Below are 20,710 nucleotides of genomic sequence, written 5' to 3' on the forward strand. Positions count from 1 at the left end.
ATTTGTTCAGTTGCTTACCAATCGTTGTTGCGTGCGGTTTTAAAATTTTCGTCCATTTTACAAAATTTTCGTATATTTCACAAAATTTTCTGTTAACTTTTGCATTAAAATAATCAGCTATCATGGCATCCAAACAACGAGTGTGCATTATTGGATCGGGAAATTGGTCAGTTTACTATTTTTCCCCCTTTAAATTCAATGCATAAAGCGTATAATAGTAGATCTAGCAAACATATTTCAAACATTTGGCTTTCAATTGATTTGCACGTGTCAACGTGGACATTAGTAGGAAAAGACCATCTACTTCCTTAGAAATGCATATACTTTGCGATTCATAGAGTTCACATAGATTTTTTATAATTATGATAGAAAGTGCAATAATCAGGCAACGTAAACTGGGGAAGTTTCTTCCTCAATTTGAATAGCTGGGCTATAAAATATCTAGATTTATTTCAAAAATTCATACTATGTACAAAATATAGTTACGGGCGTATCAAGACACATGATAAAGTTGAGCTCCAATATATATGACACACTAAATTTTCTTTCTAATGTTTAATTGAAAAGAATATTTCTTGCTAAAATATAATTTTATAGTTCTTTTATATTATTTTTCATCTTTCATTGAAGTGTGGGGGTGAGGGTAGTATTACATGTGTATGCACAATTTTTGCTTTCATCAGCTGAAAACATGCTGCTATGATAGACACATGTGCATTGATATAATTTTATATTTTTTTAGGGGATCGGCTATTGCGAAAATAGTCGGTGCGAACGCCAAAAATCTGGATATTTTTGAAGATCGCGTTACCATGTATGTTTATGAAGAGATGATAAATGGCCAGAAATTGACTGAAATAATCAATAAGACACACGAGAACGTAAAATATCTTCCAGGACACAAAATACCAAGTAACGTGGTGAGTATAAAATGTATAGGAAGACAAAATTGTTATTCGCTATTTTTAATCATTCGAGTACAGAAATTACAATAACAAATTAGATAATTAGTATAGATTACTTCTTATCACTTCTGTTGTAGAGACTTTACATTTCTGTAAGATAAAGGCAGTGTAATGAGAAAATTAAGTGGGTGGCAGTGCTTTCAACTGATCCATAATTATGTAGCTGCATTTTTCGTTGTTATGTATTCCAGGCTGTCAAAATATAACAATAGTCTCGGCACGTCATTTTATTATATACAATGTCTAACCGTTCAGCTGTTTCTGAATTACGTGTATTACGTAATTCACACACGCTTTTAGAATTACTGGAAAAGTGTAGGTGATTCTTTTTAGTCCAAAATATATATTTTGAGGATTCACCAATAAGGGTAGATTTTTCTCTATATTTTCACGGAAGTCGAATTTACGAGGAGGGAACCGATTATATAGGTTTACATGATAATTTTTAACCTTGACAGCCTTGACTCAATTGAACCTTGACCGCTAAGATACGTGGGCAGGGTATTATTGATTTATGACTGCTTTTCTCTTCACTCTACTGATGCAGTATCCTCCCTCACCTTCACTCTCGTTTTGTTAACAGTGTACAAAAACCCCAAGAAACACGAAATAAATGAGAAAAACTCTTGAAAGAGTAGCGTTAAAATAAAGAAAAATCAGATTTATTATTCAAACGTTGTCACTCACAACCAGAAGAGAATAGATCTAAAAATAAAAGATAAAACAAAACATCTTTTCAACCAACAACAGTTTTAAGTTGAAGAGAAGATCATGATAAGCGCAAGTGAATATTATCTTTTATCAGTGGAAGATATATTGGAAGAAATGTAAAGTTTTGAAAAAATATTATCATCACGTGATAATTCAGCGAAAATGATATACGGAGAATTTATGGGATCATAGAGAGTAAATATAAGAGCTTCTTATATTTCTACTAAATTGCTGTTTTTTACATTTTTTTCTGAGTTATTGTCTGCTTGGTCACACACAGCACAGCACAACACGACATAATTAATTTATACTTGGTACTAGCGAATCGAGGCAAATTGATTTTCTCAGCCTTTAACAGCACGGCTATTCATCACTTTTTTAGTCTATACTATCTCGACGATACGCTTTACAGAAGTAATCCAAGGTCACTCGTTTTCAGTCTAACTTTGCAATAAAATTGAGAATAACAGCTTATGCGAGTAAATCAGATTAAATAATTTTTGTTGGAATTAATAGGGAAAAAATTGAGAGTGCTTCGAATTAAAGTAAGAAAACAAGTCAATATAATTCTCTTTGTGGCTTTATTTTTATCTTAAAGTACAAAGAATTGTTAATGAGAATATTGTTACGCCTCAAGTGAATAAAACGCGCCGAATGGTTTCTTATAGGAAATTTATCAGTCCCAAATTTTCCACATGTATAATAAACAGTGTTAATCAGTTTCATATAAAATTGGAATTATTAAAAAATCTAATTATTTCAGGTAGCGGTACCTGACGTCGTTGAAGCTGCCAAAGACGCTGACATACTTATTTTCGTGGTACCCCATCAATTTATTCGTAGGATATGCAGCACTTTGTTAGGAAAAATTAAGCCTAATGCTTATGGCCTTTCTCTCATAAAGGTAATGGAAATCTTCACTTATAAATAGTTGCACTGAGAAAAAAATCATATTTTTTTTAAATAACTTTGTTTGAATACTCGTAAAAAAATATTTATGTGATATTAATGAATTTTAATTGAAAAGAATAAAATTGATTTGACCTTATTATTTTTTTTTAGTGGAATCAGTCATTTCATTAAACAAAATAGATAATTACTTGTGGATATTAAAGCAAAGATTTATTTAGTTTAAAGAATGTTTTTCTCAGTGTAGTGTAATATAATATAAGCTACTTTATTTGAAAATGATTAATTCTGCTTTCTCTTTATTCTAGGGCTTTGACAAGAAAGAAGGCGGTGGAATCGAACTTATTTCTCATATCATTTCTAGAGAACTTCATATTCCTATGTCTGTACTGATGGGTGCCAATCTGGCTGCGGAAGTGGCGGATGAAAAATTTTGTGAAACTACTATAGGTATAACATAATGTTTAACTGTAAATATACAATCGCTTGATCTTCGGTGTTGTATATTATTAGTGTGTCTGATGAGAGACACAATTCTAGTATGCCATATTTTGGTAGTGCTCTTAAAGAGTACTTGGATGGCAAAGGGTTAACGAGCAAGCGTATGCCGAAATTAGAGAACGCTTTCACTTGAAATCTAGTATTTCAAAAACAACGTTTCTTTCTTTTGTATCATATGTAAAATGAGCTTGTGAAATATGCAGAAATATTTTTTGCAGGATGTAAAGATAAAACAAAGGCTCCAATTTTGAAAGATCTTATACAGACGTCTTACTTCAGGGTTGTCGTTGTCGAAGACTGTGATTCGGTGGAGTGTTGTGGAGCGTTAAAGGTAAAAAAAATACAACTAGATAATCAGATAAAAATTATTTCATAATTGCTCTGATGTAGTCATTGAATTGAAGAAAATGATAAATGTTTATTTTTCTTTTTTTTTAAGAATATAGTAGCCTGTGGAGCAGGATTCGTCGAGGGACTTGGATTAGGGGACAATACGAAGGCAGCTGTGATCAGGCTAGGTCTTATGGAGATTATTAAATTCGTAGACGTATTTTTTCCTGGAGGGAAGCTCAGCACTTTTTTTGAAAGCTGCGGTGTGGCTGATCTAATAACTACTTGTTACGGTGGTCGCAATAGTAAAGTCTGCAAAGCCTTTGTCACGTCAGGGAAGGTATTATACCTGCACCATAAATCCAGAATTTTTTTCAACTGAAAAAAAGCTATTAAATAAGGTACTCTGACACTTAACGTTTAATTTTTAGTCCATAGAACAACTAGAGAAAGAAATGTTAAATGGACAAAAGTTGCAAGGACCGTTCACAGCGGAGGAAGTCAACTACATGTTGAAGGCACGGAATATGGAGAGCAGGTTTCCATTGTTCACTGCAATCCACCAAATTTGCACTGGCGAATTGCATCCATCGAAGCTAATCGATTGCATACGTTGCCATCCGGAACACATGATGTAAGCTTCAATAATTCTAATTTATGCCGAAGATGGATTAGCTCAAGTGTTGGAGCTGCAAATAAATTTCCCCACTAATTACAACGTAACAAAAGCAAAATTGCATGTCAGGTGCACCTTATATTTTTTTAATTAAGCTTCGTACAATTACTAATCTTGTTAGAAATAATCTGCACTGAACGAATAACGCATCGGATTTATTTTCGTAATTCCCTAGCCTTGCAATAACAATTATTATCTATTCTACCTCCTATCTCTAATAGCAGTTTGAGCAATTTCTTCACTTCTCCTTTCCTTACTTATTCGATAAAAAAGGAATGATGATATCTATACATACCATAAAACGTTACTAAAAACGTTATTTAGCACCTTTGAACTTGATATCAGAGAAATGATTCAACTGCACTCTAAATTAAATATGTAAATATGTGTAAATTAAAATCAGCCATTGTGTACACATGTAAATTAAATTAATTATACAATAAAATACAGACATAAGCCGACCAATGAAAAGAAAACTGGCGTACTTAAAATATAAATGAAGTAGATACGAGAAATTAAATTTTTATGTAGATCTATCTATGTATATGCAAAGCAAAGCTTTTCTTGTTAAGCACTTGAGATAAATGTTAAAAATTTATTGTAAGATTTTAACCGATCAGTTATAAGCTGATTGTTGTTACTGTTATTGTCTTAAAGACTTGATAATTACGTATTATAAACATATATGTGCGAAATATTATATTTCGTTTAAAATTGAGTAATCATGAAAAGACGCGACAAATTATCACACTTTAGAGTTATGACTTTTTGAAAGAGTAAACAATTAAATTTTGATAAAAAAAATTTGAACGGTATACTATATATATACATAAAAAATATTCCGCTGATTGTGGCTGTATTTCGTACGCGCAATTTACAATAATCTTATTATACAATTGATAATTGATATAATTAACGGTTTATCATTGTAAAAGAAAGTGTAAGAGTATTTTATAAATACTCTGATAATTGACATATCTCAAAAACCATTGTTAATAGCTCAATTTAAATTAATGTATCGAAGAAACTCCAAATATACAAATGTTGTCTATTGTTAATCAATCCTGTGTATTAAGGTTTATATAAGTCCCAATACTCCACGCGCGAGTGATAGTAAAACTCTCACCCTTCTCTCAGAAATTAACAATATATTTTCTTATGTGAGTGTGTGTACGTGTGATTTGTGTTTCACGTGTAGTACAGACCTGTTTATATTAAATAATACTCTACTTTTTAAGGAACTTTGACGTGCCAGTGAACGAAATATCATCACCGAAGTGCCACCTTTGAAGGATAAACAGGAAGATCTCTCAAATATGGAATTCACTCTTAAGCAAATGGGTCTTATTAATCATGTTTGCTCAAATTAACTTAAATTTTATTTGGGCAATATTCCTTTCGAATGAAATGATTTATGAAGGATATTACACATTTTTCTCCAATGTACAGACATTGGCAAGCCTGAACACCTATGCTGTATTAACGCTTGAGTGACTATGGTGGTATTTAGCAAGGAGTCTGTTGTTTGGCCAAAATATGAAGAGTCAGGCTTGACTCAATCCCTATAATAGATTTTCTTAACTTTTGTAACAAACTGTGCATGTTCTCTTCTCAAAATGATTTTGTAACGCTTTATAATTAAGATATCCATTAATATATTTATACGATTTTTTTTAAATAAAGAAAGAAAAGTGCAAGAGCAGAATGTGGTGTGCTATTGCGCATGAGTGGCGTATAGATGAGGGCGATATATCGATATGGCGCCAGTTGGGGGTGAGCTAGCCATCGTCATGCATGCATTTTAGCAGAGTTAATTATCGCGTGCGTGAATATATCAGAAGAACGAGAGTGTTTTATTGCAATGATGGGAGAATAAGCTGATATAGGATTTTGACCTTCCCGTTGCATTTATTATCACACATTGAAACACACACGATGCATTATCACAACGAGTCGCTAATTTTAAAGCTCTGGCCGCCCTTGGAGAATTGCGACCGGCTTTGGCCTTAGTCCAGGACTTGCGCGCGCAAAATTATTCCCCTGTGTCACTGAGGTCAATGAAGGCTAAACTCTAAAGTTTGTAAGTCAGTCGGTCAGTAAGCCAGCTAGCCACTCCACAGAGAGAGGCTCCTCTCCCAAATTTCTTAACACTTATAAAGTTTTTTCCCCGTTAGACTACCAACATATCAGCAGGCTGAGTTACGAACTGATAACAAAGGGATTCGGTGCACTCTTTAGTGTGGCCATTGTAATTGAGTGTATAACCAAAAAAAAAACTGTCAACATCGAGCAAAACTTGAGAGATTTATTCTTCTGCCACTCTCTGTTTAGTATCCACCAAAATGCCACGAACCAAGAAGAGGATTTGCATAGTTGGTAGTGGAAATTGGTAAGTCTTCTTCTCAGGTGTGAAAGAGCGTGCGGGTGAATAACAATAAATAATACAAATCGTTTAACAAGAATACCTATTAGCTCTAACTATCTATCGGAAAATCGACATTTTTTCTAAAATTTAAAAAATGGAATTTTAACACGCGCGATATCACAATTATATACAAAGTTATAGTTGTGTTCACGAATAATGCGATTTGTTAATTAAGTATATTAACTGCATTGTCGTATTAAGAATAGAAGTTGTGTAAGTGACATTTATGACATTTCGTAATGATTGAACGTTTACAAATTGAAATACAAGTCCATGAATGATTCGAAAAATGTTTAAGGTGATCTAAATTATTGAGAAGGATTAAATGTCATACTAGAATTTTACGAGTATACAGTTAGGATAAGGATGAAGATAAAGGTTCCATAAACTGCAAAAGTAGAAAATTACAGAAACTTACGACTTCTATTTTTAACATCGTACAATAGTTGAGATATCTATATTCTGGACTATTTTTGTAAATTAATCGAATTCAACTACACATAAAGAATTTAATGAATAAATGCAGCAATATTATTCTAAAATGCGATTTATAAAATGATAATCTTATAAAGACCTGGCCATATTCGAGTAGCTAATTCTGTGACTGGAACGTGCAACAACAAAAACCGGTTTGCGTTTCCCTTAAAAAGCTCTTATTGGAATTTAATGCTTCATTAATTAAACATAAAGCTAATATATACTGGATCTTAAAATGGTTCTTCCAACACAAGTTCAACCCAACCATTCTAGGACTCTATTAGAACAATTTATATCTTTCAGGGGTTCGGCTATCGCAAAAATTATCGGAGCCAATGTTGTTAAATTTAATAACAAATTTGAGGAGCGAGTGACAATGTACGTTTACGAAGAAATTATTAATAATGCAAAACTGACCGATATTATAAACGAGCTGCACGAGAACATCAAATACCTTCCAGGCCACAAGCTCCCTGAAAACATTGTAAGTAGATGTATATATATGACATTATGTACCTGACATAATACATAGACACTATGATAAAATCATCAATTATGAATTTTATTTAAAAGCAATTGCGTAAACATTAATAATATATATATAACGTAAAAAATAGAACATTTCTTATAATAATAATTATATATCAATAAAAGTAAGCAATGAAACAGCAGGCAATTTAATAATTAGTAATCGGTTGTGTGTCGAACATAAACTTTTCCTGAAGGCATTGTAACTCTCTGTACACCCCCGGGAAACAATTTCGTCAGTTCTTCCTCCGTCACTGTTGGCAAAATCATTACTTTTTCCCCAGGCTAAAATTACACGAAATGCAATGATAAATGATGTCGCAGTCTTGCTTAAATAAGCAATGTAAGAGTAATAATGCATATGACGAATACGTACAACCCAATTGGCTGGAGTGGCGATTTGTGGCTTCCGGTCGACCAATTGCAGGGAATCGATCACGCGAAGAATTTCGCTATTGGATAAAACTGTTAATTATTCGAGAACATATCGACGCGCATGTCAAGTCCGCAGATGCAGCTATTCGTTCCTTGACTACTCAAGCAAACGTATAAGGAAAAGAAGATATTTGCATATCCCTGCAACATCTCTAGTATATAAGAGAACACACCTACTGTTATATACATATATCAAACATGTTTCAGGAATATAAAAATATCCGTTTTCCCTTACAAGCTGCATCCTAATCTATACGCAGTATGTAGCGTCGATTTGCATCTATCAACTCTTATAATAACTTGATTGGAAGCCGATCGATTCTCAGTGTATAAAGTGTTTTGGAGAAAACTCCTTACTTACTCAACATTACGTCCAGTTGATGTGGGATATTGCATAGATAACCTAACACGATGATCCGGGCTGATGATGTACAGCGATCTGACCGTTTGGGCAGTATTTGGATCATCTTTGCTTTGTTCGTCGATCATGTCAAGCATGACAGCTAAACTTCGGTCGGGATCAGCGATTATGGGATAGGGAAATGAGCCGGGAATATCTTGGCAATAGGACTTTATATCCTGTCGATAAACACATCGTATTATACATGAGTATTGTCTATAATAAAATTATGGATAAAGACAGTGTAGGTCCTCCCGTAAAAAAAATTCATTTTTTTCCAAATATAGACCCAGCCACTTACATTGACCCAATCCACGTGATTATTTAGCTTGTCCACAGAATGGGCAAGAAGTTTTGTGTTTCGACGATCAAAATGGGGCTGATGCACCGCTAATCTACCCAGCTCCGTCGTACAAACAGGAGTGAAATCTGCTGGATGAGAAAACAGCACGACCCATCTAAAAGGGATAGATATTCCATTTTTTCTTTCATTTTCAACAATTTCTTATATTTGCTACTAGTTTTAATTCATGAAATGTACGAATGGTTCGAATTACAGCTAGATACGAGCAAACTAATGGATAGAGGTGAATAAACAAAACGTTGAGTAAAACGAACATCAGTTTCTTATATATAGCTACGGGACTGAAATTGAGTTACTTGGCAGCGATGTTTTTATGTCAAGGTCAACGTTGATTATCCTCGCGAATTACTGATGAATGCTTCTCCGTGTATCGTATTAGCTCTCGTTTGTTGCAGGTTTCGCGAGGAGTTAACAATATTGTGCTTATAAAGTTCTATTGGTTAATTGCATACAATTTTCTTAACTCACTTGTCTCCTTGCCACGAGTAAAATTCTATGGGACCTTCGGTAGTCTCGGCCTTGAAATTAGGGATGATTGAGTTTAGACGCATTTCCGTGTGATTTATTAAAGACTCTGAGAAACTTGAGGTTATATTTATGATATATCGCTCGGTGTTTTACACTGTTCAGAAGTCGACGAAGTAATGAGAGATATGTCGCCGGTATTAAAGCTTATCCAGTTAACGCGAAGCCACTCCCAGTACTCCCACCGTTAATGCTTAATCAAAATGGATATCAAGGCTAAGTACTCTGGCAATTGATACAATGCATGTAATCTGTATGTAGACAGGGTGTAAGAAAAGTCTAGTAAAAAAAAATATATATATATATATATATATTACAACACAACTATTAGTAAAATCTCATATATTTCTTCATACTTTCTAAATTTCTCTGATACCCTGTATATTATACATATACTATTTTTATAACGTCATTTATCTTTTCTCTTCACGATGCGCGTCTTGTTTGACGATTATTATACATATACATATAGGGTAGACAAATAAAACGACCCAACACACTGACATAAAATTACCTTTAACTTCGTAACCATAAGAGATATGAATTTTTTTATAACAACTTTTTGAAACGTCTTTCGGTGTACATTCGAAAAGATATACAAAAAATTGAGATTTCTTCTAATTACAAATGATATACAGAATTTTATGTCCGTTGTCTGTATCATTTAATTTAACTTATGTCAGCTGAGAAAGATTCGTATAGTTATTGTGTGTGTGATTTTAAAAATTAACTCCCTATATATAATAAGTAACATTTATTTTTCTAGTTTCGCATTAAAAATTCATTAAGCGAATTACAAAATTATTTGATTCGAGACTTCCAATATTGATACGGAATATTATTTGGTAACCGCAGCTCCGTCAACTACACTAAAAGAGAAGCATCGACAGATTCGACATCATTTTTTTATATAATTAAATGGTGGAACGGAAAAATTGAAATATAGGAGAAACATTCTTAAAATCATTCACTCACTCTCTCTCTCTCTCTCTCCCTCTTTAGATGAATTTATCAGTTTGTCAGTTAAACGGACACCTTGTGGAATGAATGATGAAACTGTTTTTTTAATTGATGCAAGTTTCATATTCTGTTATCGTCAGATATAGCCAGTCATCTTTTAATAAATGTTTTCATTGGTTGCTAAAATTAATCACAGAGCCGCGCGTCTCATCGAAAGTAGCTCTTATCAACCATCTGGAGGAAACAATTTATGATGAATAATTGAATTATATCTGTGCAGAGAAAATTATTCCTTTGCATATTATATGCTGTTATATTGATTCCAATTGCCTAGAGAGATGAGTATTTACGCGTTCTCCATTCTACGATAAGGTGCGACAGACTACAGAGCTGACCTTGCGCTTACGGTGGATGGCCTTTTGCCAAGAACAGAAATATAAAACTATTTTGCATCTAGTATAATCGTTGACACTCGCTCCTCTTATCTTATATGTATCAATGTTGAATAATACTTTCTGATTGTTTATTATATTATTAATAAACTTTTTTCAGGTGGCCGTACCAGATGTGGTTGAGGCAGCTAAAGATGCTGATATTTTGGTTTTTGTTATTCCCCATCAGTTCATCAGAACCCTATGTGCCACTCTACTTGGAAAGATTAAACCAACGGCTGTTGGATTGTCGTTAATCAAGGTAATGGAATTGTCTTCGAGAAAGCATTATGATCCATAGGTTGATGAGAATTCTTATCTCAGCCGTTATTATTATTTTTAGGGTTTTGATTCCGGAGATGGTACAAGCATTAAATTAATCTCTAAAGTCATAGAAGAGAACCTAAAAATTCCTTGTTACGTTCTTATGGGAGCCAATCTGGCTAATGAGGTCGCTGAAGAAAAATTCTGTGAAACCACTATTGGTAAATTTGAAAATCTCATTATCTCCAAGTATAAACATCCTTCTCTTCCTTCTTCATAAATTTAAACTAATAAATCTCTTCAGGGTGTAAAGATAAAAGACTAGCACCCCTAATGAGGGATATGATCCAGACACTTAATTTCAGAGTTGTGGTAGTTGACGATTGCGAAGCTGTTGAAGTTTGTGGTGCACTTAAGGTAATAGCTCCTTGTAAATATCAATACTTAGTTTTTAATTAACAAACAGGAAATAGTAGCAGCAATAATGATGGTAATAATCTCTAAAAGTGTAGATTTAACTTATACTGCTTTTAGAATATTGTAGCCTGTGCCGCTGGTTTCGTGGATGGTCTAGGCTTAGGTGATAATACCAAAGCCGCTGTAATTAGATTAGGACTGATGGAAATGGTGAAATTCGTAGATACCTTCTATGGTGGTGCAAAACTTTCCACATTCTTCGAAAGCTGCGGTGTAGCTGACTTAATAACAACCTGCTACGGTGGGAGAAATCGTAGAGTTTGCGAACAATTCGTAAAAACTGGAAAGGTATTTTAATTATTAAAAAATAAAATCTTTTTGCAGTATGTACATACTTCCATTTTTTCTAGACAATCAAAGAGCTGGAAGACGAGCTCCTATCGGGCCAGAAACTTCAAGGCCCTGCTACAGCGGACGAAGTAAATGGAATGTTAAAAGCCAAGAATATAACTGATAAATTTCCTCTGTTCACCGCAGTTCATCGTATTTGTAATCGCGAATTGAAAGCAGCAGATTTGATCGATCAAATCCGCAATCATCCTGAACATGTGTAAGATATACTTAAATAACTTATATACTTTAATGTGGGTATGAGGCTTAATTTTTATTATAAAACTCCTCAGATTTGCTCCTAAAACTCTTTACATGTACTGATCCCTCAATAATTGATCCAATCCTAAATTATTTCCTAATAATCCTGATAGGTGAGATTATGTATGTCACAGTCACAATCTTTTATGCTAATCAAGTTAATATTCAATTATCATTTTTAGGATGAGGATGGAAGTCATCGAAGATGAAGATTAGCTCAATTTGATGGTAATATCATTCAATCAAATATTACAAAACTATCCAAGTCTTATAAAAATTCATTAGTATCTTGATTGGATTAACAAAAAAATGTAACAATGTTTGTAAATATTGTAAGTATTCTCAAAATTAAAAAATCTTTAACAAATCAAATAAATTATATCAAACAATTAATCCTTCATCATTTTCCTTTTTCCTTAACATAATTATTTTATTATTTTTAAATTTATCTACAATTCCAATTCTCTTAAAAGCAGAATACTTTTTATAGAAAAATTAATCATTTTCTGTCTTGTCTCGTTCCTTACTTCTATTTGTTTCTGATTTTAGCTGAGAGCATTCTGTAGGCAACAAGGCATTATCCACTGTTGTCTCAGGTCTTACTCGAATCTCTAAGAGAAGTACATTGCTATTACCAGCATACGAGAATATACTATGATCTCCTTAATAAACAATACTTACCATAACGACTATTTGTCTCAGACTGCACAACCTGAATTACCCTTGTTCTTAGCTCATGCTCAACATCTTCTGCTAATTTATGTAACTACAAAGTATCCATTGATAACAATTATATGATAAAACCTTTGGATGAATTGATACTCTCTTACTATTAAAATAAATTACACTTGCCTCTTCGATAGCTGCTTGATTTTTAACATCCTTATACTTCCGATATTCATCGTTTATTTTTTTTCTCACCACTATATTACATGAAATATTAAGAAATACATAAACAATTTCAAAAAAGTTTGTACATCAATGAAATATTGCATTATTACCTTCCAATGAAGCTGTATCATCTTTAAATGTTACTTGTCGTGTTCTATGTAATTTCTTAAAAATTTGAAGAACCTAAACAATTTAAATTTATTTTTTTATATTATATATTTTAAGTAATATAATCTGTATTTAATGCTTATAGTAATAAAAGTCGCGTAATGGATTAATGGACGAACAGCGATGTATCAGATTTTAGCCGTTTTTCAACAAAAACACAATCACGTTTCTATATAGATGTGTTTGCGGTACATGTATGCATTTTCCACTCATTTTTTTGCTAAAAAACGGCTTAAATTGGATATTACAATGTCAAGCAGTGTTTGAAGGTTACGAAACTTAACCCTATAGAAGAAAACAATAGAAAATCGAAGCTATTGGTTATAGTGGAAAGTAAATAAGTGCAAAATAACTAACTTCTCGTCGGAGTTTATCGTTCATATTAAAATAAATATTTTTTTATTGCTTCGATCACTTATTTTATAAACTTGTAAATACGAAGTACCTAGAAGCACCTAGAAGTACCTGAAGAGAACGTAAGGTTTGGTAAGGTTCATTTCAGTTCATTTCAGGCATTTCAGGGATTTCAGGCAATATCAGAGCTGTGGTGGGGTCATCCCGGCCATCTGGTGGTGAAGGCGCGACGGTAATGTGTATGTGATTATACCGTAGATAGGCGTAGTTGAACCAAATAATAATTATTGCTCCAAAATTCTATTATGGTATTTTTTTTTCTTTTTATAAAAACAAATGGTAAAATTTGTTTTTATATTAATATCAATATATTAGATGTTTATTATTAATAAATACAAAATTAATTCTGTAATTCACAAAATCATGGGAAATATATATTTTAGAAACGGCTAATTTAAGAAAACAAAAGTTTTAATCTTGATCGTCGCACGAAAAAGATAGCGCCCTATACCCTACAAATTTACAAATTTTATCGCTAATAACATTTAAAATATTTTGAAAACTGATAAAATTTCATTATGGATTTACTTTTCAAACAATAAATTAATTAAGTGTTTTTATAAATTTCATGGAAATTTGAGAGAAAGGGAAAGAGAGAAGGGGGAGCTATATCCTGCATATATCTACCTAAATTGCATTTGCTTATACAGCTATACACACATTTGTAGCGCACAATAAAACATTGAAAAATTGAAGAAGACTCATTTTTTCCATAAATAAAACGATAATTAATAACAGAAGCGACAGAAATATCCATCGACTATTTTCATATATTTTTATCTAACAAAGTAAACGAACTTTCCTTAACATTTTCCAAAAAGCTAGCCTTTTGAAATAAATTTAAAATATTTAATAATCCAATAGCATTAATCAATTAAATTTATGCATCTATGCATTTTTCCTCATTAATACATTTTACATTATTAATAATTTTAACGCAAATCGAACGAAAACTATTAAATTTCAGTGAAAATAAATGTCCCTTTTATCGGACACGTTATTTATATCTTTCTAAATTTGGCTTTAAATTTGTAATCAGCGAGTCGAAAAATGATGAATCTCATAATTTTAAATTTGTATGCAACAGAGTAACATGCCTCTCGAAAGGGTTAAACAGCCTGCGACATTTTGTACAAATAATTTGTATTAATTAACTTAACGAAGTGTAAAAAATAAGTTCAGGGATTTGCCCCTCATCGACTGAAGTTCCATTATTATCTCCCGTTTCCGATTTGAATTCGAACTTTACTTTTTCGTTTTCAGAGTCGCTATCCACTATCACCATTCGCATACCCTTTGTTCCGTAATGTGAATAAGGACCCTATAAAAATAATTAATTATAGTATATTTATGATATTATTTTATACCTCATACAGGGTACTTAATTTTAATTATGTTACCTAATTTTTACAAAAACCAATGAGTTTGGAAAGAAATGTTTGAAACAAAAAGTTTTAGGACTGTTACCAATGTATCTATCAGTCTCAGAAAATTGACCTTTGTTCTCATATAGAGGATAAGTAAAGGCCACTTTGAGTTTTTTCAATGGAATAATATAGGCTGCGTTCGGAAACTTAATGCTAGTACCTGCATGCATAATTTTATCATTGTCAATCGAATACTAGTAAATGCAGATAAAATGAAGCTATAAGTACTGGTAAAAGATTCCCGATTGCACAGCAATAGTATTTTTATTCCAGATTCTTGTAGCTTAACTCAAGAACTCTCAAAAATACTATACTAATTTATCCTTTCGTTTAATCATTCACAGAATATTTCCATTTAAAATTATAAGAAAATTAACGACTATATGTGCGTGAATCCATGGCGATTGCGTTCACTACTTCCAACAAATCCACACCTGTACGTAATTTTAAATCCACATTTCTAATTCACATATGAATACAATCATAAAAATTGATCAATTCTTTCAGAGAGCTCTTGTGACAAGCTGCAAGAGTATGTAATAAAATATATACAATTCCATTGAAAAAACTCAAAATGACCTTCGCGCATCCGTTATTAAGACATGTAACGTCAAACCTATTAGAATAGTGGTGGATTAATTTGAGCTTTATAATTTTTGTTTGAAATATGTATTCAAAATCCATTTGTTTCCGATATAATCAGGTTACAAATCATTATAATGGGAAACCTTAAATATGTATAAGAATATCTTATGATTATCGGTATATAAATATTATTACTACAAACCTTGAATGTTACGGATGCTGTGTATATAGTATGCGGTAATACTTCTGCCAATTCTTTAAACATTAGACGATAAGTGTAATTAGAACCATCGCAACCGAAGCTCGTAGCATTTTTGGCAATCACTTTTCCAGATGCAGTGTGTATCAATTCTGTAAGTACTTCGTAAATTGTAGGTCCATGCATACTACCATAAACTCCATATCCGATAAGATAAATGCGTTTATCCACGCTAAATCTATTAAAATGATTGAATAATATTATTTCAACTTACTATTACAGGGAAATGGTTGAATTTAATTTCTATAAATTATGACAAAATTATCATTACCTTATACGATCGCTTGTACCATTGTAGCCCCACCTGCTTTTAGTTTGCTGAAATCTGCAAACAGTTCGCTCTTTTCCTGTCATACCACATCGCGGCACAGTTTGAAATCCAACCGATGGTTTAGGATTTAATATAAAATATGAGAATAATGATAGAACCTGTAAAATACTTATGTTTACCGGTAGTTCGGTTAATTGCAAATAAGCAAATTTCTCACTTCTGAGTAATTCAATAATCCAGATTGGGCCGGGAATATTGTAAACTCTTCTTTAGACATGAGAGGAAATCGAACCAAGGAAAGGGCATTGCCTAAAACGGAGCGTTGATTTTCCGGAGTGACTGGAAGTTGTTGGCGAACGCATTCGGCTTCAGACCACCTGTTGGTAAATCCTTAATTAGTTTTGATAAACTTGATTTTATGAAATATAATTATACTTTACCTCACAGCTGCTTGAAATAATTTAGATTCCCTGACACGAAGCGTATCTCTTTTTAAAACGACCATTAAAGTATCAATATCAATATCAGTAAAGCCATCAGCATTTAAAGCTTCAGTAGTGAATCTATCAATGGTATCTAGACATAGAGCAGCTAACTGTGGCTCGTCAAATAAACGTGCCTGAGTTAAAAGCAGAAAAGCATTGTCACTGGTTAAATTATTTTTCAGATATTCCACGCAATGCTTCTCTAAAGCTGAAACTGCATACTTCTTAGCAGTGTACAATGTTGTCATTACAGTTTCTGGATCTATTTGTATCTCATCAGTGTAAAGAAAAAGAAGTACTGCCAAAAATGCAGTAGGTTCCACGTCAGTTACTTCTATTTCTGAGGATGTGGTAGCAAGAGTCCCATTGAACATGGCATCAAAGACTGCACTGCCAGATGAAAGAACCAGTTTATGAGCAGGTATTCGTTGCTTCTGAGCTCCTCTTCCTACCAAAAATCTAACATCAGACAGAATCTCATTGTTGAATAAGAATATGATTCTTTCTTTTAAGGTTGTCTTTGTTCCCTGCCAATTGTAAGTTACAGCAGTTTGAAGATTAGTCAGATTATTCTCTAATGTAGGGCTGTTCTGAGGCTGTCCATCCACTTGAGAAGTATTGGCAGCATTGGTAGGTGGCCGGCTATAAATTATAAATGTGCACATAATAATAATTTATCTATGAATAATAAAATTAGTACTTACTGATTAGCTCCAGAAGTAGATGGTTCACCTATTCCTCCAGAAGATGTCTCATCATAAAGAAAATTAAAACCTCTTTGTGCATGAGAAGCAGTAACATTGGCAATTTCAGAGCTTGCAGGTAATGCTGGTGCTTCTCCAGATTCTAGATTTTCCCTGATGTTACCTGGCTCTTCATCCTCATAGCCTAAACACAAGTTTTGAAGTCTGGCAGCCACATGGGGCACTTCGTTTAAGTCTGATGACATTTTCATGCATAGAACATAAAATTTCTTAAAGTTTTGTCCTGTCTCATTAAGTCTCCATCAGTTATTAAATAGTGTTTTTCTATTCCAAACTTTTAAAGCACAATTAAAACTCAAAATTGCACATAACTCATTCTGTTAATGGCAGAAAATGAAAGCTAATGCTAATGACATTATTATGCAAAAAACCTTTGATAAACGCGTTCTACGTTATTATGCCATTTTATACGCGGTTGCATGTGACAGCATACCATGATACACACACACGCGCGCACAGTCGCATACTGACTCAATCAACTGACAAGTCTTAAGTTGACTTGCTGGGCTGGGGTGTAGGACCGTGTAGGTGTAGGAACAGTATATCAAATAGTAATAAGAAGCAGATTTATAAACCGAACTTAAACTTAACACGCTCTTAGCTAAGACCAGCTTTGTCTCTCTTTAACCTTCAATACAATGCTTTGCTTGGTTTTTGTGCAAAATTAATTTTAGTCGATGTTTTAATTCGTTACTTCAGTTTATAAACTTGATAATTTGAATACGGAAGCGCTTGATTTCTAATGAACACCAGAAAATTATTTCCAACAGTGACTCGCTTCACTGCACATGCACCTGTCCTGCGGCAGACTTTATCAAAGGGCAGACTGACTGACCCTCTTGCCATGTACATACAACTATACGTTCTAACCAGCTTTTAATTTCGCTATAGTCTGTCTATATAGCATTAATTTTGCATGGGTAATATCTGTTAATATTGCTCCGTGTAATTAACAAATATAAATAATGGCATAATCGGTAAACTTGGCGCGCTATTTTCCTAGAATTGGAAAGTATAGAGCAGTAGTCAGCAGTCAGTAACAGCTAATATACATAGTATAGTACAGAGTGAACTTAGCTGAAATGCCTAAAATTTTAACGAATCAATTTCCTCCGTTACGAATTCTCGTCTAATTATTCCAAGATTTCCAAGACTCCAAGGAGTCCAAGGTCTCTGGTTATTCTAGGATTTCTAGGTTCCACTTCCAGGCCTTCCAGCCTCCAGGACGTCCAGCGGCTAAGTTGCCACTGCACACTAATACAATGACAGTGAAATAAGAATGTATATTGGTGTATATGCATACTATCAGCGCAAACTATCGGTCAATTTTCGCAGTTTTTAAGTGTAATTTATTTATACGTATACAATTATACATTGACACTTCGCTATCATTGTGTTGGTGTGCACGGTCTCTATTCTACCTTTTGTTTTAAAAAAGTTAACTAAGAAAGAGAGAGGTAAATAAAGCAAGTGTGGTCAGTGCTGATTGCTGGTAGTGTGACTCCAGTGGAACTGCTTTGATATTACAAAGGATAAAAATAGAAAGCTTTTAGGAAAAGTATAAGATGAAGTATTGAAAATGAGTAGAACAGTTAATGGGTCAGATTTACTCGATTTCTTTCGCATTTCATTAAAATGTGAAGCAAACATTTTAGTAGCTGCTAGTGTAGATACAGGTATAATTTTATTTAATATCTGATCTACATTTACTGGCTTCAAAAGTTCATATTTTAATTTGTATACAATTTGTTGCTTTTTAGGTTTTGAATGGCAAGCTATTGATGAATGCACAGAAAAGTTAGGCAAAAATTTAGAAATTGTCAAAACTCGTGGACGAATATATTTTATCATAACTTATGATTTATTTTACAAAGTAACTTAAATTGTTTAAAATCAAAAAAATATATTAGGCTACATTTCAATTATTCATGCATCAAATTCATAAAAAGTTTAAAGTTGTATTTCTTATGGAATTTATATATGGATTTATATAACTTGAAATGCAGCCTTAGAAGTAAAAAGTATAATACATTTTTAATTGCCATGCAACATTTCATTTTAGGTTTGTGAGCTAAGATCAATTGACAATATATTTATAATAGCTAATATCTATCACCTTGACTTTGAAGCAAATAAACAATCAGATTTAGAATTAATATTAAAAAATGTGAGGAATGATGTATTAATTAATAAATCATTATTCATTTGGAAAAGGATAACTGGTTTTCCAGGTAAAATTCATCCATCTAGAGAAGAGTATGAAGTAGCTCATGAGACAAAGCTATTAGAAAATCTTACAATTGAACCAACTGGTGAAAAAAAGAAGGGCCGAATAAGAGGGACTATTCCACATGAGGCTTCAGAAACTTGTGTCTTAAAGTTTAGAGTAACATGTGAGCGAACAGGAGAACATTCTTTTGATTCTAATGATGCTGCTAGAATTGTTGGAGGAGAGCTTCAAAATAAATATTTATGGGTAGCTGATATGACAAAGTATCATTTAGAAATTGTTTGTAAAATAATACAAGGTATATCGACTTTCTAACAACTAAAAATAATATATTGATTACCTTATTATTATTATTGTTAGATAAATTTATAATCAACTTTCGTGTCACACCCATATCCATGCATCATAGAAATATTGTGGCTTTTGGACCAACCACATTACGTGCCACCATATGCTACAACTTGCTGAGATTAGTAAAACCTGTTAAAGGAGATATTGTAATTGATCCAATGTGTGGTGGAGGGTCTATTCCTATAGAGGTAATAAAACTATTATTTCTATATAGTGTAATGATTATTACTTGTACTCATATTCTTTAAGAAAAAATTATTATTTTCAAACTTTCCTCAAGGGAGCTGCTGCATATCCATATAAATATGTATTATGTGGAGATTATCATGATTTGGCAGTACAAAGAGCAAAAACAAATATAAATGCTATGCCCGATAAAAAAAAAATAGATTTGTTACAGTTGAATGTTAATGAGTTACCATTCAGAGATTCCTGTATTGATATTATAGTTGCTGATATGGTAGAATCTATTTTATTTTGTTATTTGTTAAATTTTTTCATTTTATTATTATAACTTAATATTCTTTTAGCCATTTGGTAAACGCAGTGGGCACAAAGTAGATAACAGGATCTTATATAAAAATTTCTTGCAAGAAGCTGCTAGAGTTATTAGACAATCAACGGGTAGGCTAAGCTTGCTTACTCATGATAGGCGTAGCTTCAATCAGGTATAAGATATAGTTACGCTCTGTTATTGAGGTTAATATATATTTAAAAAATTTTAACTTTCTTTTTAAGGCAATAAAAACAGTCAAATACTATTTTCATATCAAAAATATTTTGGCTGTTACAATAGGTGGACTTTCAGCTGCAGTTTATGTATTAATAAGGACAGATTATCCATTCCAATCTAACAAACTTAACTAGTACCATTACTTTAATAAATGCAGTATTGA

At 32.7% G+C, this 20,710-nt stretch overlaps 6 protein-coding genes across 8 annotated transcripts; 3 read left to right on the plus strand and 3 right to left on the minus strand.

The window, feature by feature from the left end:
* Window position 1: 1 nt before the first annotated feature.
* On the plus strand, window positions 2-6,407 carry Gpdh1 (Glycerol-3-phosphate dehydrogenase 1). Of its 2 annotated transcripts, none has more exons than XM_066735582.1 (9): window positions 2-166; window positions 743-920; window positions 2,440-2,580; window positions 2,894-3,035; window positions 3,305-3,417; window positions 3,526-3,756; window positions 3,848-4,050; window positions 5,331-6,172; window positions 6,267-6,407. In XM_066735582.1, the coding sequence occupies exons 1-8, from the start codon at window positions 123-125 to the stop codon at window positions 5,380-5,382; spliced, it is 1,104 nt and encodes a 367-aa protein (XP_066591679.1). In that variant the 5' UTR covers window positions 2-122; the 3' UTR covers window positions 5,383-6,172; window positions 6,267-6,407. The 2 variants fall into 2 exon arrangements, with proteins under 2 accessions (XP_066591679.1, XP_066591680.1); XM_066735583.1 differs by having other exon boundaries at window positions 5,331-6,184; window positions 6,267-6,402.
* Window positions 6,341-12,657, plus strand: LOC136778600 (glycerol-3-phosphate dehydrogenase [NAD(+)], cytoplasmic-like). Of its 2 annotated transcripts, XR_010823467.1 has the most exons (9): window positions 6,341-6,481; window positions 7,298-7,478; window positions 10,759-10,899; window positions 10,981-11,122; window positions 11,206-11,318; window positions 11,436-11,666; window positions 11,729-11,928; window positions 12,152-12,301; window positions 12,519-12,657. XR_010823467.1 is itself a non-coding variant. In XM_066735584.1 (8 exons), exons 1-8 carry the CDS (start codon window positions 6,435-6,437, stop codon window positions 12,183-12,185), a joined length of 1,089 nt encoding a protein of 362 aa, XP_066591681.1. In that variant the 5' UTR covers window positions 6,341-6,434; the 3' UTR covers window positions 12,186-12,362. The 2 variants fall into 2 exon arrangements, 1 of the variants encoding a protein (XP_066591681.1); XM_066735584.1 differs by lacking the exon at window positions 12,519-12,657 and having other exon boundaries at window positions 12,152-12,362.
* On the minus strand, window positions 7,536-10,742 carry LOC136778603 (peroxiredoxin-6-like). The gene is made up of 5 exons (XM_066735586.1): window positions 9,190-10,742; window positions 8,659-8,815; window positions 8,319-8,536; window positions 7,899-7,974; window positions 7,536-7,807 (listed from the first exon to the last, which is right to left on the minus strand). The coding sequence occupies exons 1-5, from the start codon at window positions 9,270-9,272 to the stop codon at window positions 7,679-7,681; spliced, it is 663 nt and encodes a 220-aa protein (XP_066591683.1). The 5' UTR covers window positions 9,273-10,742; the 3' UTR covers window positions 7,536-7,678.
* LOC136778604 (complex III assembly factor LYRM7) lies at window positions 12,440-13,556 on the minus strand. The gene is made up of 5 exons (XM_066735587.1): window positions 13,386-13,556; window positions 12,971-13,043; window positions 12,822-12,892; window positions 12,651-12,735; window positions 12,440-12,580 (listed from the first exon to the last, which is right to left on the minus strand). Exons 1-5 carry the CDS (start codon window positions 13,407-13,409, stop codon window positions 12,465-12,467), a joined length of 369 nt encoding a protein of 122 aa, XP_066591684.1. The 5' UTR covers window positions 13,410-13,556; the 3' UTR covers window positions 12,440-12,464.
* A 188-nt stretch (window positions 13,557-13,744) lies between these two features.
* Window positions 13,745-18,380, minus strand: LOC136778597 (BTB/POZ domain-containing protein 1-like). Its single transcript, XM_066735580.1, is given in 7 exon segments — window positions 13,745-14,763; window positions 15,657-15,891; window positions 15,985-16,142; window positions 16,202-16,361; window positions 16,425-17,111; window positions 17,174-17,429; window positions 17,432-18,380. Coding segments are annotated over 7 exon segments (1,701 nt in total). The 5' UTR covers window positions 17,466-18,380; the 3' UTR covers window positions 13,745-14,592.
* A 67-nt stretch (window positions 18,381-18,447) lies between these two features.
* On the plus strand, window positions 18,448-20,692 carry LOC136778598 (tRNA (guanine(6)-N2)-methyltransferase THUMP3-like). The gene is made up of 8 exons (XM_066735581.1): window positions 18,448-18,577; window positions 18,672-18,909; window positions 18,994-19,106; window positions 19,296-19,761; window positions 19,824-20,002; window positions 20,095-20,274; window positions 20,345-20,482; window positions 20,553-20,692. The coding sequence occupies exons 2-8, from the start codon at window positions 18,813-18,815 to the stop codon at window positions 20,679-20,681; spliced, it is 1,302 nt and encodes a 433-aa protein (XP_066591678.1). The 5' UTR covers window positions 18,448-18,577; window positions 18,672-18,812; the 3' UTR covers window positions 20,682-20,692.
* Window positions 20,693-20,710: the final 18 nt, after the last annotated feature.

This window comes from Prorops nasuta, unplaced genomic scaffold, assembly GCF_024137725.1.
Source record: "Prorops nasuta isolate Cenicafe-Biocafe unplaced genomic scaffold, Cenicafe_Pnas_1.2 PNAS00014, whole genome shotgun sequence".
Classification (NCBI taxonomy): Eukaryota; Metazoa; Arthropoda; class Insecta; order Hymenoptera; family Bethylidae; genus Prorops; species Prorops nasuta.

Excerpts from the sequence above, each read along its gene's own strand:
- Gpdh1 (XM_066735582.1), top strand. The coding sequence starts at position 123 with ATGGCATCCAAACAACGAGTGTGCATTATTGGATCGGGAAATTG. Across the intron at positions 2,581-2,893 it reads ATGGCCTTTCTCTCATAAAG|GGCTTTGACAAGAAAGAAGG; the intron begins GTAATGGAAATC and ends TCTTTATTCTAG. Across the intron at positions 3,036-3,304 it reads ATTTTGTGAAACTACTATAG|GATGTAAAGATAAAACAAAG; the intron begins GTATAACATAAT and ends TATTTTTTGCAG.
- LOC136778600 (XM_066735584.1), top strand. The coding sequence starts at position 6,435 with ATGCCACGAACCAAGAAGAGGATTTGCATAGTTGGTAGTGGAAATTG. Across the intron at positions 6,482-7,297 it reads ATAGTTGGTAGTGGAAATTG|GGGTTCGGCTATCGCAAAAA; the intron begins GTAAGTCTTCTT and ends TATATCTTTCAG. Across the intron at positions 11,667-11,728 it reads AATTCGTAAAAACTGGAAAG|ACAATCAAAGAGCTGGAAGA; the intron begins GTATTTTAATTA and ends CATTTTTTCTAG.
- LOC136778603 (XM_066735586.1), bottom strand. The coding sequence starts at position 9,272 with ATGCGTCTAAACTCAATCATCCCTAATTTCAAGGCCGAGACTACCGAA. Across the intron at positions 8,816-9,189 it reads TACTCGTGGCAAGGAGACAA|ATGGGTCGTGCTGTTTTCTC; the intron begins GTGAGTTAAGAA and ends TATCCCTTTTAG. Across the intron at positions 8,537-8,658 it reads ATCACGTGGATTGGGTCAAT|GATATAAAGTCCTATTGCCA; the intron begins GTAAGTGGCTGG and ends GTTTATCGACAG.
- LOC136778604 (XM_066735587.1), bottom strand. The coding sequence starts at position 13,409 with ATGAACGATAAACTCCGACGAGAA. Across the intron at positions 12,893-12,970 it reads TGATACAGCTTCATTGGAAG|TGGTGAGAAAAAAAATAAAC; the intron begins GTAATAATGCAA and ends CATGTAATATAG. Across the intron at positions 12,736-12,821 it reads ATCAAGCAGCTATCGAAGAG|TTACATAAATTAGCAGAAGA; the intron begins GCAAGTGTAATT and ends GATACTTTGTAG.
- LOC136778598 (XM_066735581.1), top strand. The coding sequence starts at position 18,813 with ATGAGTAGAACAGTTAATGGGTCAGATTTACTCGATTTCTTTCGCATT. Across the intron at positions 19,107-19,295 it reads CTTATGATTTATTTTACAAA|GTTTGTGAGCTAAGATCAAT; the intron begins GTAACTTAAATT and ends ATTTCATTTTAG. Across the intron at positions 19,762-19,823 it reads TGTTTGTAAAATAATACAAG|ATAAATTTATAATCAACTTT; the intron begins GTATATCGACTT and ends TATTATTGTTAG.